The sequence below is a fragment of the Podarcis vaucheri genome (genome assembly GCF_965113315.1).
Source record: "Podarcis vaucheri genome assembly, chromosome: 7".
NCBI lineage: Eukaryota > Metazoa > Chordata > Lepidosauria > Squamata > Lacertidae > Podarcis > Podarcis vaucheri.
Window position 1 is genome coordinate 82,569,844 of NC_138765.1, and position 12,844 is coordinate 82,582,687.

The following is a 12,844-nucleotide window of genomic DNA, read 5'->3' on the forward strand; positions in this document are numbered from 1 at the left end:
CCCTTTGAGAATCTATGTCTCAGGACATTGGAGGGAAAAACGTTAAACCTCGCCTTGGTGAAGGCCAGCCTATGGGCAACAGTCGAAAGAGAGGAGAGGTATGATGGAACGCAGTAAGTTAAAGTGATACCAATGTTCTGGGGCGAACAAACACCTCCCCCCAGCGTATAATTTCGCTGTAAATCGATGTCATCCAGTCTTTGGCGGATCAGTCTTTGAGCAGTGATTTGATCTAGTTTTAGGGAATCTAAGGGAGAGATTCCATAACTCAGGAGTTTGGCGTGAATTCTACTAGTCCAAAGGCTGGAGAATTCATCTCGCCATAAGCATTGGACAAGGTAATGGTCTGGTAATCTATGCCACAATGATAACCAATAATTGAAGACTTGCTTCCACAGGCAAGTTTCTAAGGATGCGATCTTCAATTCTAGTCGTATGGCTGCGTTACTTACGCACAGGGGGAGCATTAGGAGCCGACGTAGAAATTGGTTTTGCAGAGTCTCAAGAGGAGCAAGGTCTGTCATCACGGCCCAGAGCGGGGCAGCATAAGCAAGCACGGTAACCACTTTTGCCTTGAACACCTTTAGGGCCGAGGGAACATGCAAAGCTCCATCCGAAAAGAAAAATCGGAGGAGCGCATATGACAGAGTTTTGGCTTTGTTAAGTAGGTGTTGAATTTGTGCTTTCCACCCCAAATTGTATTGAAAAATAACTCCTAGGTATTGAAATTTTAGGACTTGCTCTATTTTTGCTCCACCAAGCTTCCATTCGTATAATCTCCGACTTCTGGCAAAGATCAGAATCTTAGATTTAACATGGTTGATGGTTAATTGGTTGAGTTGACAATACGTGGCAAAGATCTTCAGAGCTCTGGTTAGTCCAACACGTGTATAAGATAGAATTACCGCGTCGTCCGCATATAAAAGGAGTGGACAGCGGTAATCCGCTAGTCTAGGCGCGTGTGTACTTGGAGATGCGTTGACTAGGGGTGCTCGCATGTCGCTGATGAATAGATTGAATAGGCAGGGAGCCAATATACATCCTTGGCGCACTCCCTTGTTTACTGGTATCGAATTTGTGAGGTCGCCCGCAGGAGTAAGTTTCACTCTGGCAAGGGTACCTTCGTGGAGCTGACTTATAAGCCATAAGAGTCTTCTATCGATGCCCTGTTTCGCAAGTTTCTCCCAAAGAATATTTCTAGGAACGCTGTCAAAGGCGAGTTGTGGCTGCCCCTGGGATGCGAGAAAGGGGACCAAATCGCAAAATTATTCAGTTTATTATTAGATATTTACCAGTAACTGGGAGGCACCATTTGGATGATCTGCCTGGAAGTCTAGGGCTGCGTACACAGTGGCACATTGAAAGCACATGGCTCCCCCCCCCCAAAAAAAAAAATAATGAGAAGCGCAGTTTACACTTAAGGGTGCTGGGATTTGTAGCACTCTTTAACAAACTACATTTCCCAGGATTCTTGGTGTCAAGGGAACCATGTGCTTTAGAGGTATAGAGAAACACTTTGGGCTGTCTCTAAATAGATGCTACAAAAGCAGAATCAGAGAAATCCTTCGTTGGAGGCTAAAAATTGAGGCGGCTTCCCTGACTGGGGAATTTTGAGCACCAGGGATGATGATGGGCAGGATATGTTGAGGCAGCTCTCCTCACGGAACAAAATGGGGGGTTTCAGCAAGGCTGGAGCAGGATAAATTTCCAAAGGATCCTGCCGCATGTGAAAGGTTAATTAGGAGGAAGGATGCTAATTAGGAGGAGGAAATATTCTGCCTGGAACACCCTGACTTTGGAACTGAACATCCTCCTCAAGAGGTGGGGCACAGAAATGACGAATCTGTCTCCAATCCTTTCCGTAAATTCAAGGGATTCCTCATTCCTGGTGGAGCTTTTCCTGCAGAGGCGTAAAAATGGGAGGAAAGGGTTCCCCCTCCCCGTTCTCTGTCCTTCCGGAAGAGTCGGCTCTAAGGGTCAAGGAAGGACACAGCAATGTAGCGGGTCCCTTTGGTGGTGGGGAGGCCCTCGTGGTAATGGGTCAGGCGGCCAGGGTGCATGAGAGTCCACCCCTTCCGGGGCGCTCGGATGGAGCAGTTGTACCTCAGGAAGCGACAGCCTCCGCCCTGAAAAGAAGGAATAACATTTTTTTTAAAAAAACCAGCAACAAGCTTTTGTAGTGGAATTATAGTACAATACTGTATATGCTGAAGGGACGCGGGTGGCGCTGTGGGTTAAACCACAGAGCCTAGGACTTGCCGAAGGTCGGCGGTTCGAATCCCCGTGACGGGGTGAGCTCCCGTTGCTCGGTCCCAGCTCCTGCCCACCTAGCAGTTCAAAAGCACGTCAAAGTGCAAGTAGATAAATAGGTACCACTCTGGCGGGAAGGTAAACGGTGTTTCCGTGCACTGCTCTGGTTCGCCAGAAGCGGCTGAGTCATGCTGGCCACATGACCCGGAAGTTGTACGCCAGCTCCCTCGGCCAATAAAGCGAGATGAGCGCCGCAACCCCAGAATCGGCCACGACTGGACCTAATGGTCAGGGGTCCCTTTACCTTTACTGTATATGCCTTGATAGATAGCCTATATGCAAAGAAAAGGTTTTTTGTTTTTTTAAAAAGTGTGTGAAAGGATTTTGTTAGGAGAATCTGCTTACTCAGACTGTCTTGAGACTGTGTCAATGATGTTTGTGCAGGAAAAAGTCAGCCTTGAGCTAGCCAGACAGAGAAGAGGTACCCTAGTCTTCTTGCTAAATCAGACATCCAGCCTTGATAATGCAGGCATGCTTTTCCTGAGAGAACATGACTTTATTTACCATACTTTTAAGACTAGGTTTTTTAAAAATAAAAAATAATGTTAAAAAAGGGGGGTAGTCTTATACACAGAGGCAATCCCCCCCCATTTTCTTAATATTGAGTCCCCCAAAATAGGAGGCGTGTTATACACGGGGGCATGTTAGAAAGTGTGGGAGTGCCTCTACGTAAGTGTTGGATTAGGACCCAAGAGACCAGGGTTCAAATCCCCACTCAGCCATGCCACTCAGATTAGGGGAACCTTCGGCCAGTCACCGCCTCTCGATCTAACCTAATTTACAAGGTTGTTGTAGGGATTAAATGAGGAAGAACTATGTGTGCCACCTTGGAGGAAAAGGTGGGATATTAATGCAATAAACAGAAAATGTTTACCTCTCTCCAGGCTAACTGTGAGCGGTAACTGAGGTCAGCTAGTGAAGAAAGATTTCAGCGTTTGGGACTTTTTAGGCGAGTAAGAGACAACACGATAGAGATTTAGAAAATCATATATGGCACAGAGAAAGTGAATAGGGATTTTTTTCCCCTCCCTCTCTCATAACCCTGGAATTTGTGGACATCTAATGAAGCTGAGCATTGAAAGATTCAAGACAGATCATAAAATCGCAGAGTTGTGAGAGACCTTGATGATCATCTAGGCCAGGGGTCAGCAAACTTTTTCAGCAGGGGGCCGGTCCACTGTCCCTCAGACCTTGTGGGGGGCAAGACTATATTGGGGGGATGAACGAATTCCTATGCCCCACAAATAACCCAGAGATGCATTTTAAATAAAAGCACACTTTCTACTCATGTAAAAACATGCTGATTCTCAGACCGTCCACGGGCCGGATTGAGAAGGCGATTGGGCCAAATCCGGCCCCCGGGCCTTAGTTTGCCTACCCCCTGCAATTCAGGAATATGCAGTTGTCCCATATGGGGATCGAACCTATAACCTTCGTGTTATCAGCGCCATGTTCTAACCAACTGAGCTATCCATAAAATAAAGGACTTCTTGCAGAGCATAGTTAACCTGTGGAACTCACACCCACAGAAAGCAGTGACGGCCACCAACTTGGATGGGATTAGGTGGGCCATTGGCTTGATCCAGCAGGCTGTTCTTATTTTCTTGTGAATCCCAGCCCGTTAGGTTCCAGATGCTTTTTGGACCGGAAGAACAATCTCCAATGGCACTTACTTCATAATCTATTCCCACGCGGTTCAAGGCAATGTTGATGGTGAAAGTGGAGGCGTCGTGGTGCGGCATCAGCGAAGGCTGCTCGTCGGGTTTGTACCGGACGACAAAGGCCAGCTCAAACTGGGTCTGTAATGGGGAGCGGACAGAACATCATGAAAAGGGCCACCATGCCAATTGGAACGAAGACAGAGCGTTGTCAGGCTCAGGATCTGTCTATGGCAAGGCGGCAGATTTCACTGACGTGCAGAAGAGTGGCATCGCTGATTCAGTCGTCAGTCTCACCCCTCCCCATAAGCTTTGTGCAGCCACTAGTATATCAAGATTGTTTGGCACTTTTGTTTTTTGGGGGGCGGGGGGCAATCAGGTTGCAAAGCAGCTTGAGGGAAGGGAGGGTTTGAGACGTTACAGCCGCCAGCCAACTAGTGCTGTGCTCTGCTGGCTTCCACAGCAAACCTGCCCAAATTGATTCCCCCACCCACCTAACGCTGACTAGTTGGAGAGCAAGCTGAAGCTGAGTGGCAGACGATGTGCTTTGCATGGAGAAAGATCCAAGTCTTCCTGGGTAAATCTCTTGCCTGAAACCCCGGTGAACTCTGCTGCCAGTCAGTGCCCAGCTAAATGGCCCGGTAGCCTGAGTCCATATAAGGTGGCTCAGGAACACAGGATCCTGTCTTCTACTTGGTCCATCCAGTTCAGTATTGTCTACACGGACTGGCAGTGGTTCTCAGACAAGGGAGATCCCCAGCTCTACCCGGAGATTGGAACCTTCTTCATGCCAAGCAGGCGTTGAGCTACAGCCCTCCATTGTGCCGCCTTAAACTGACTTAGACCAATTGGCCCATCTAGAACTGTCTGCACTGGCTGGCAGCAGCTCTCTGGGGTTTCAGAAAAAGGGACATTCCCAGTTCTGATTGAAGATGCTGAAGGCTGAACCTAGCCAAGCAGGTGCTCCACCACTGAACTATGGCCCTTTTCTTAAGACACAGGAAACCGTCTTATCCTGAGTCAGAGTATTGGGCCATCTAGTTCAGTATTGCATGCGCTGACTGGCAGCAGCTCTCCGGGGTTTCAAGAACGAATCTTCCCCAGTTTCACCTGGGGATTGAAGATGAGACCTTCTGCATGCACAACAGCTGCTCTACGGCCCTTCCACAGCACAATACCTCTTGGGGTTTTAAAAACGCATATGTGGCGTTTGCCCTCCTAGGTGACATCATGCTGGGTCATAAGGAAAGGGTTAAATGAGTGTGAAGTGAATGGCAAGTGGGAACCCAAGGGGAGGAGTTAGAGTTAGTGTTGTTAAGGAGTCAGTCGGGTGTTAGAGAAGGGAGAGGGAGGATACATCTGTGGGTTGGGATAGTTTGATGTGAGAGAGTGAGAGAATCTGTTAAGAGGAGTCAGCTAGACAGTTGGGATAATCAGTTAAGAGTTATTAGGAAGGTATAGGCCGGTAAAGAAGCTAAGATTAAGAAACTGACAAGAAAAATTATCTGAAACCATAAACCTGTTCAGGCTTATAAAATAAACTTGTTTATTTGGTTTAATGTTAACAACTGTCTGGACTCTGTGTGTATGCGAGAGAAACGGGTTGGTGGCAGCGGGGAAGCAATCACAGTGGTGTCACAGGGATCAATAGACCGTCAAACGTCCAGGGACCCTGTGTGATCGCCACAGCATATTTGTGCATATTCCAACCTAGCTCCTCTTCCTGTAATTACTTCCCACGGCCAGCAATTACTTCCTATGGCATCCCCCCCTTCACCAACTTAGGGTCTCCAGTTCAAATCCTGCTGCAGGACCCAATTCCTGTTGCTTAGATTCTGGATGTTCTCAGAACGACAGATGAGCCGATCCTTACCTTGGTGTAGTACCCAGGGTACAGCTTCTCCGTAATGGGGGCGATGTACTCCAGGAGAAACTTGTACCACTCCCGTTCAAAGTTGATCTGGTTCATGTGGATATCGATCGTCGGGACGTTTTCGTATCCTCCCAGGATCCGGGTGTCCTGCCAGGTTAAGAAGAAGAAGAGGAGTTTGGATTTGATATCCCGCTTTATCACTACCCGAAGGAGTCTCAAAGCGGCTAACATTCTCCTTTCCCTTCCTCCCCCACAACAAACACTCTGTGAGGTGAGTGGGGCTGAGAGACTTCAAAGAAGTGTGACTAGCCCAAGGTCACCCAGCAGCTGCATGTGGAGGAGCGGAGACGCGAACCCGGTTCCCCAGATTACGAGACTACCACTCTTAACCACTACACCACACTGGTTATGCACTTGAGTTTTATTATTGCATTTCTATCCCACCTCCCTTCCGACGAGCAACAGAGGTGTACACTGTTAAGATATAGTTCTGTTCCACCTTAAAAGGGTACTGTTGCGTGTCACATGCCTGTTTACTTCCAGCTCTCGCTGGGAACTTCCGTTTGTATATAGCTTTTGTGTCACTGCCGTTTTGCTGGACACAAAGGGAAGCAGACATGTTTTCCTTTGTTCCTGAACTATGCTGAATAAAATGCTGTACGTTATGCTTACACATTTCTCTGTCTCCCTCTTCTGCTGTGAGAAGATTTATTCACTCTGCTGATGGAGCATGCACGGCCTGTAAAAGTATCTGAGGCTCGTGTCGCTGATTGATGCTGTTCCAAGGGAGACCGGCTGCCAGCCGGTGGCTGGAGCCAGCTGGGGGCCTGCCTGATGCCCCCGTCTTCCCGGCAGTATCCCAACATAATTCAGACTCCTCCTTCCCATTTGATCGCAGCAACAGTGGGAGGCTAATGGGTGATGACTGCCCCAAATCCACCAGATTTTTTTCAATGAATCCAGGGACACTTTTCAACTTCAATAGGAATGATAGGATTTTCTCAGGGGACTGATTTGTAAATCCGGGGACTGTCCCCGGGAAACGGGGACGTCTGGTAACCTTAAAATACACCCAGTAAGAATGTAAGCAGAGCCTACTGGATGAGGCCACCTTCTTCTCACAGTGGCCAACCACATGCCCGTTGTGGGGAGCCTGCAAGCAAGACTCAAGGCAATAGCACAGTCCCTTCCTGTGGCTTCCAGCTGATGGTATTCAAGAGGATTCCTGCCTCTGACTGGAGAGAGAGCATAGCCAGCTTGCCTAGTAGACCTCCTCCACAAACTGGTCCTTTTTTTTAAAGCTAACCAAGCTGGTACCCATCACTTCCTCCTGCAGAAGTGAGTTCCACAGTTTGCGTACAGGGAACTCAGCATCCCCACTGCGAGCCAATGGTTTTTGAGGGTTTGCTTCAGAATGATGCTCTCTAGAAGCTTATTCCTTTCTGTGTGTACAAGGAAAGCCAGACCTCAGAAGTCTGCGAAGGATACTGTCTTCTCGGGGGACTAAAGAACCCTTATTTGATCCTTCGTCGTACAGCTGCAGAACAGCTGAAGGAATATATATTGTCTCTAATCCCTAAAATATATGAGGCAGAATATTCACATCTGTGCTCCTGAAAAATGTGGAGTGGCTTGCATTGCACTAGCCCTGTATAATTAAGTGCTTTTGAAAGGTTATTTTTAAAAATAATAATGGAACCACACCCTTGTCTAAATGATTTGTGCACATACCTTTGTGGTCCCACACAGTTCAACATTTGATCAGAACTGTTGCTTCAACAAAATTATTATACTGTTTATCCTAGTGTTTTTGTCACTTGGTATTTCAAGTTACTTTTCAATGCTGATTTGCATTACCTAACTGATGCAGGCTAGAGTTTCAAACTGAATTACTACCAAAATCAAAAGGGCCTCCCATATGAATGCTTCCTATTCTGTTAACCGCCCTGAGACCTCCGGGTATAGGGTGGTATATGCCATATTTTTCCATCTATAAGACGCCCCCTATTTTGGGGGCAACTACCAATCGCCAGTCCATCCTCGGCACTATCCATGTATAAGACGCCCACTGATTTTTGACAATATTATTTTTTGGGGGGAAACCTAGTCTTATACACGGAAAAATATGGTAAATTCAAATAATAATAATAATAATAATAATAATAATAATAATAATAATATATTTCCTTCAACCAACTGATACAGAAATGGAAAAAATACAGTTCACACAGAATGCTTTATCTAAGCAGAACCAAAAGAGAGGCAAGTCTGGGCTGCGTGCTTCTACAATGAGAAAGATATAGGCTTTCTTTTTAAAGCAAAGATTCTTAATTGCTTTAGGTGGTAGTCCCTTTTCAGGCTTCTTTTTTTAAAAAAAACACATGTTTTGCTTAGTGATGAAGAGTTCTGCATAGCACAGAAGTTTGCATGGAACTGGCTCCCATAGGAGGCAGGGACGGCCAAGCAGCCTAGATGGCTTGGAAAGAGGACTAAGCAAATGAGCAGAGGGCTATGCACTGAATATTCCAACATTATGGGATGCCCATGAGCTCTGGTGTTACGAGAGAGGAAGAAAATCTTTTTCATATCCGTTATCTCCAAACCGTGCGTCATGTTACAGCGGAACCTTTAGTTCTGGATACGTAAATTTCGGGTTACGAACACGGCAAACCTGGAAGCGTATACTTCTGGGTTTCGTCGCATCCGCAGAAGTGCTCAATCCCGCCGTGCGCATGCACAGAAGCGGTGTCTCTGCCTACAGATTTTTCGGGTTGCGGACAGACCCCTGGAATGAATTTAATTCGTATCCGGAGGGTCCACTGTATAAACTTCTATCCGATGAGCTTCATAGCTGAGTGGGGATTCGAACCTCAGTCTCTCAGGTCTTCGTTCAATTATTTTATTGTTGTTAGCCGCTCTGAGCCCAGCTTCGGCTGGGGAGGGCGGAATATAAATAAAATTATTATTAATATTATTAATTTTAACCCAGAGATACAAACAAGCAGAGCTCGGATTCAAACAATTACAGTGCTACCTCGGGTTAAGTACTTAATTCATTCCAGAGGTCCGTACTTAACCTGAAACTGTTCTTAACCTGAAGCACCACTTTAGCTAATGGGGCCTCCTCCTGCTGCTGCGCCGCCGGAGCACAATTTCTGTTCTCATCCTGAAGCAAAGTTCTTAACCTGAAGCACTATTTCTGGGTTAGTGGAGTCTGTAACCTGAAGCGTATGTAACCCGCGGTACCACTGTATTAGAATCCTTCTTTTAAAATGCATCTGTTAATGAATTTGGTAGATTTACCACCAAGGGCTGTCTTACCGTGTTGCCTCCCTTGGACCACTGGCCAAAATTCTCCATCTCTTCTACGAGTTCATCGCAAGCTGCATCGGTAAATATTGGAAACCAGTAAACATCCGGGCAGGGCTAGCAAGACAGAAGAACCGTAAGAGCTTAGGGAGTATGAGAGGAAGGGCAAAGGAAAAGGGAAATAAAGACCAAAACAGTCAGGGTTCTGGATATTTCAGGAAGCATCACCTCTTGTATGAAAAAAACCCACCCCACTCCTGACCCCCCCACAAAGGTTTGAGAACCTATAATGAATCTCCATTGCAAACATTGCTTTTTTGTTGTGTATGTCACAGTCACTAGCCAATCGTCACTAGCCAGTCAGTGCTGGGCAGAGCAAATGAGGGCAGAGGAAGATGAGTGAATCTCTTGAGGAAGGGAATTCCAAAGCTCCAGGGCAATCACAGAAGAGGCACTGCTACTATGTGATTGCCCTCTGGGGTGCTTTTCCTTGGGGAGTTCCATTCATCTCCTTTTCTGTCACTCATCCATCGGCTGACTAAGATGAATTTCTTCCATCATTTTGGCTCGTCCACACTTCGGCTTGTGCCGTGCCTAGAAAGCATGAGTCCCCTTGCCCTGCTGCTTTCCAAGGCAAAAGCTGCTCTTTCACGATCAATTGGAACAAAAGGCAATCCGGGGGAAACCTGAATTACTGTTTGCTCCAATTGAGCGCTAAAGAGTGGTTTTTCCCTGGGGGAAAGCAGTAGGAGAGGAAGTGTGGTAACTCTCTCTCTCTTTTTTAAAGACATTTTGATTTCTATTTTCATACGTTGTTTTGATTATCTTCTCTTAATCGTATACTGCGGATCGGATTAGCAATGCCTTGTTGAAAAGCGTTTTCTTTTAAACTTGGTAAATAAACCAATAAATGGCAGGCAACAAAACGTCTCAGAAATAGATTGCAAAATAAAATATCGTGAATTCAGATACTTACGTTGAAGGATTTATAACCCACCTTTTTTAAAATCCACAAGGCAGCTTACAAAGATAAGGAATACGCTCTTGAGACACAAGCAATATAAAATAAATTCCCATACACACAGACATACAAAGTGGTGCTAAACAGGATTTTTTTAAAAATAACCACATATTAGAACTGGGTGAAAGCAAAACACAGAACATAAGACGGGCCTGCTGGATCAGAACATCAGCCAACCAGGTGCCCCAGAAGGGAGCCCACAAACAGGATCTGAACCCAGGATCCCTCTCTCCTGTGGTTTCCAGCAACTGCCATTCAGAAGCATTAGTGCCTCCAGCTACGAAGCCAAATGAATATCTCCGGGGAAGCCACCACCGAAAAGGCCATGCGCACCCAAACGTGGGGCCCTGGCAGCAGGCACCTCCTTCAGTTTGCCTATGCTGCTCTTTAGGTCCTCGGCACCCCAATTCAGCAGTCCCGTTTCAAAAGAGGCAAGGGCTATTTACCGTTTCTACCAGTTTCCCTTTCAAGGCTGCGGTGTAGTTTTCGTGAATGTACTTCTCCTTCCAGTCCTGTGTCAGGAGAAAATAAGAACAAATGAACGTTGGGGGGCTGGGTGGGTGAGGAAGGTGACACATTCTTAAATCATATCCCTGTGGTGTGGGGACTAACGGGTAGCAGGAGATGGAAGAATGGCAGAAGAAAGTGATGGACTACATGGAATTGGCAGAAATGACTGGCAGAATTCGTGACCAGGGAGAAGAGTCGGTGGAAGAAGACTGGAAGAAATTTAAGGACTATTTGCAGAAGCACTGTAAAATTAAGGAAAGTTGAAATGATGTCTGATGGAAAATAAGTGGTATTGGTAAAAAGACTTTTAAGAAAATGTAAATAGGGATTGATAATTGGAAAATGGATATTTATAATAGGTTAATATCTTGAGTGAGGATAAATGTTAGAGGGTAAGGGTTTGCTGAATTTAATATCTGAACTGGAATACAAAATGGGAGGTGTGAGGAGGTCAAGAAACTAGTGAATGGAGTATAAGATTTGAAAATACTAATCTATTTTCTGTTTTGTCTTTTGGTTTTTCTTTTGTTTTTATTCTTTCTTTTTTCTTCCCTTTCTTTGTTAATTGTCTTCTATTGTGTATTTTTTATGTGTTTTTGTATTTTTATAGATTTTCTTATGTTTAAATTTTGGAATTTTTTATTGTTTGTGAAACCTTAATAAACATTATTACATATAAAAAAAATAACAGGTGGCAGGAGAAATGGTTTTGTGTAAGCCCTTACGGTGGCTATTAGAGACTTAAGGCTGGAAAGACAAGCGTCCGCCATGTATTACCCAATGGATTGAAGATATCATGTCCTTCCGTCTATGTTTGAATGTATGGCTTATCATTGTCAATTTTATCGAGACGCCCATTTGGAGACAGGTACCCAGGGGCTCAGGGTGGTGCTGTGGGTTAAACCACAGAGCCTAGGACTTGCCGATCATAAGGTTGGTGGTTCGAATCCCCGCCACGGGGTGAGCTCCCGTTGCTCGGTCCCTGCTCCTGCCAACCTAGCAGTTCAAAAGCATGTCAAAGTGCAAGTAGATAAATAGGTACCGTTCCGGCAGGAAGGTAAACGGCGTTTCCGTGCACTGCTCTGGTTCGCCAGAAGCGGCTTAGTCATGCTGGCCACATGACCTGGAAGCTGTACGCCGGCTCCCTCGGCCAATAAAGTGAAATGAGCGCCGCAACCCCAGAGTCGGCCACGACTGGACCTAATGGTCAGGGGTCCCTTTACCTTACCCAGGGGCTCATGTCTGAGAAAGATCCACCCTAATTTTAAAAGCTTGGGCTGGGGTTCAAAATTAAGCTCATAACGGGTGGCCCTGGGGAAATCGCATGCCCCATGTCTCCCAAATGTTTGCAGCTGAATTAAAATTGGAAGCTCCCATTCTCTTAAGAATATAAGGGGAGCCTGGCTGCAGGATCAGGCCAATGGCCCATTTAGTCCAGCTTGCTGTTCTCACAGAGGCCAACGAGATGAATCAATGGGAAACTCACCAGCAAGACCTGAGCGCAGAAGCACTCTCCCCACTTGTGATTCCCATCCCTGCACCTGGGATTATTCAAACTCCCACCGCCACTATTTAAAACTTTCCGGAAAACCCACATCACCGCTGAACACACAGCAGCAGCACGAACACAGGACCTCTCCTCTTGCTCTGCTTACACATTTCTCCCTTCAAACTGGTTCCTAGAGAAATCCCGCTAGCTCCTAAGTTTTGCGAAAGGTACTGCCCGCTGGGTTATTCCACAAGAGACACCTCACCTCCGGGTTGCTGAAGATCTGCCAGAGATCGTTGTGCAGGTGGCTTGTCTGGTAAGTCTCCAGCGAGAGGATATGGCCAAACTGTTGCTGATTCGTCACAAAGAGGAAGATGCCCTGCAAATGAGGAGAACCGTTGCTCACAATTGAAAACTAGTATCCCGTGAAGCCAATCTACCCTGTGGTTTCTTTTCCCAGTTGGCCTAGTGTGTGGTTTTCCTCCCCACTATTCCAGAACAAGACAGCTTCTTGCCCAGGAGTGTAGTGGCAAATTCAGAAGTGCAGGGTTGCTTCATGATAGCCACAGCTATGCCCCCTTCTAAGATTATGCAACCTTCTAAGAATATCCAATAATTAGGGACGCATTGCAACGATCAGGGCAGATCTCAATGCATTGCCTGTCAGCTAGATC

General features: G+C 46.3%; 1 protein-coding gene and 2 long non-coding RNA genes across 4 annotated transcripts in view; 2 read left to right on the forward strand and 1 right to left on the reverse strand.

Moving 5' to 3' along the window:
- The window catches only part of LOC309536582, a 221,452-nt gene that overhangs the window by 88,147 nt on the left and 120,461 nt on the right, over window positions 1-12,844 (forward strand). The gene's annotated exons all lie outside the window — the stretch shown is intronic.
- LOC309536536 overlaps window positions 1-12,844 on the forward strand; it is a 34,407-nt gene that overhangs the window by 3,248 nt on the left and 18,315 nt on the right. The window contains exon 3 of one of the 2 annotated variants that reach the window (XR_014221591.1): window positions 3,928-4,064. The exons of the other annotated variant lie outside the window; for it this stretch is intronic. This is a non-coding gene — a long non-coding RNA (uncharacterized lncRNA). Of the gene's footprint in view, window positions 1-3,927; window positions 4,065-12,844 lie in introns of those variants that run through there. 2 annotated transcript variants of the gene reach the window in all.
- PLOD1 (procollagen-lysine,2-oxoglutarate 5-dioxygenase 1) overlaps window positions 1,261-12,844 on the reverse strand; it is a 35,588-nt gene continuing 24,004 nt past the window's right edge. The window contains exons 14-19 of the mRNA XM_082230023.1: window positions 12,436-12,549; window positions 10,618-10,683; window positions 9,163-9,267; window positions 5,842-5,988; window positions 3,984-4,109; window positions 1,261-2,126 (exon numbers count right to left, since the gene is read on the reverse strand). Coding sequence (XP_082086149.1) covers window positions 1,971-2,126; window positions 3,984-4,109; window positions 5,842-5,988; window positions 9,163-9,267; window positions 10,618-10,683; window positions 12,436-12,549 — 714 coding nt within the window. The 3' untranslated portion in view covers window positions 1,261-1,970. The remainder of the gene's footprint in view (window positions 2,127-3,983; window positions 4,110-5,841; window positions 5,989-9,162; window positions 9,268-10,617; window positions 10,684-12,435; window positions 12,550-12,844) is intronic.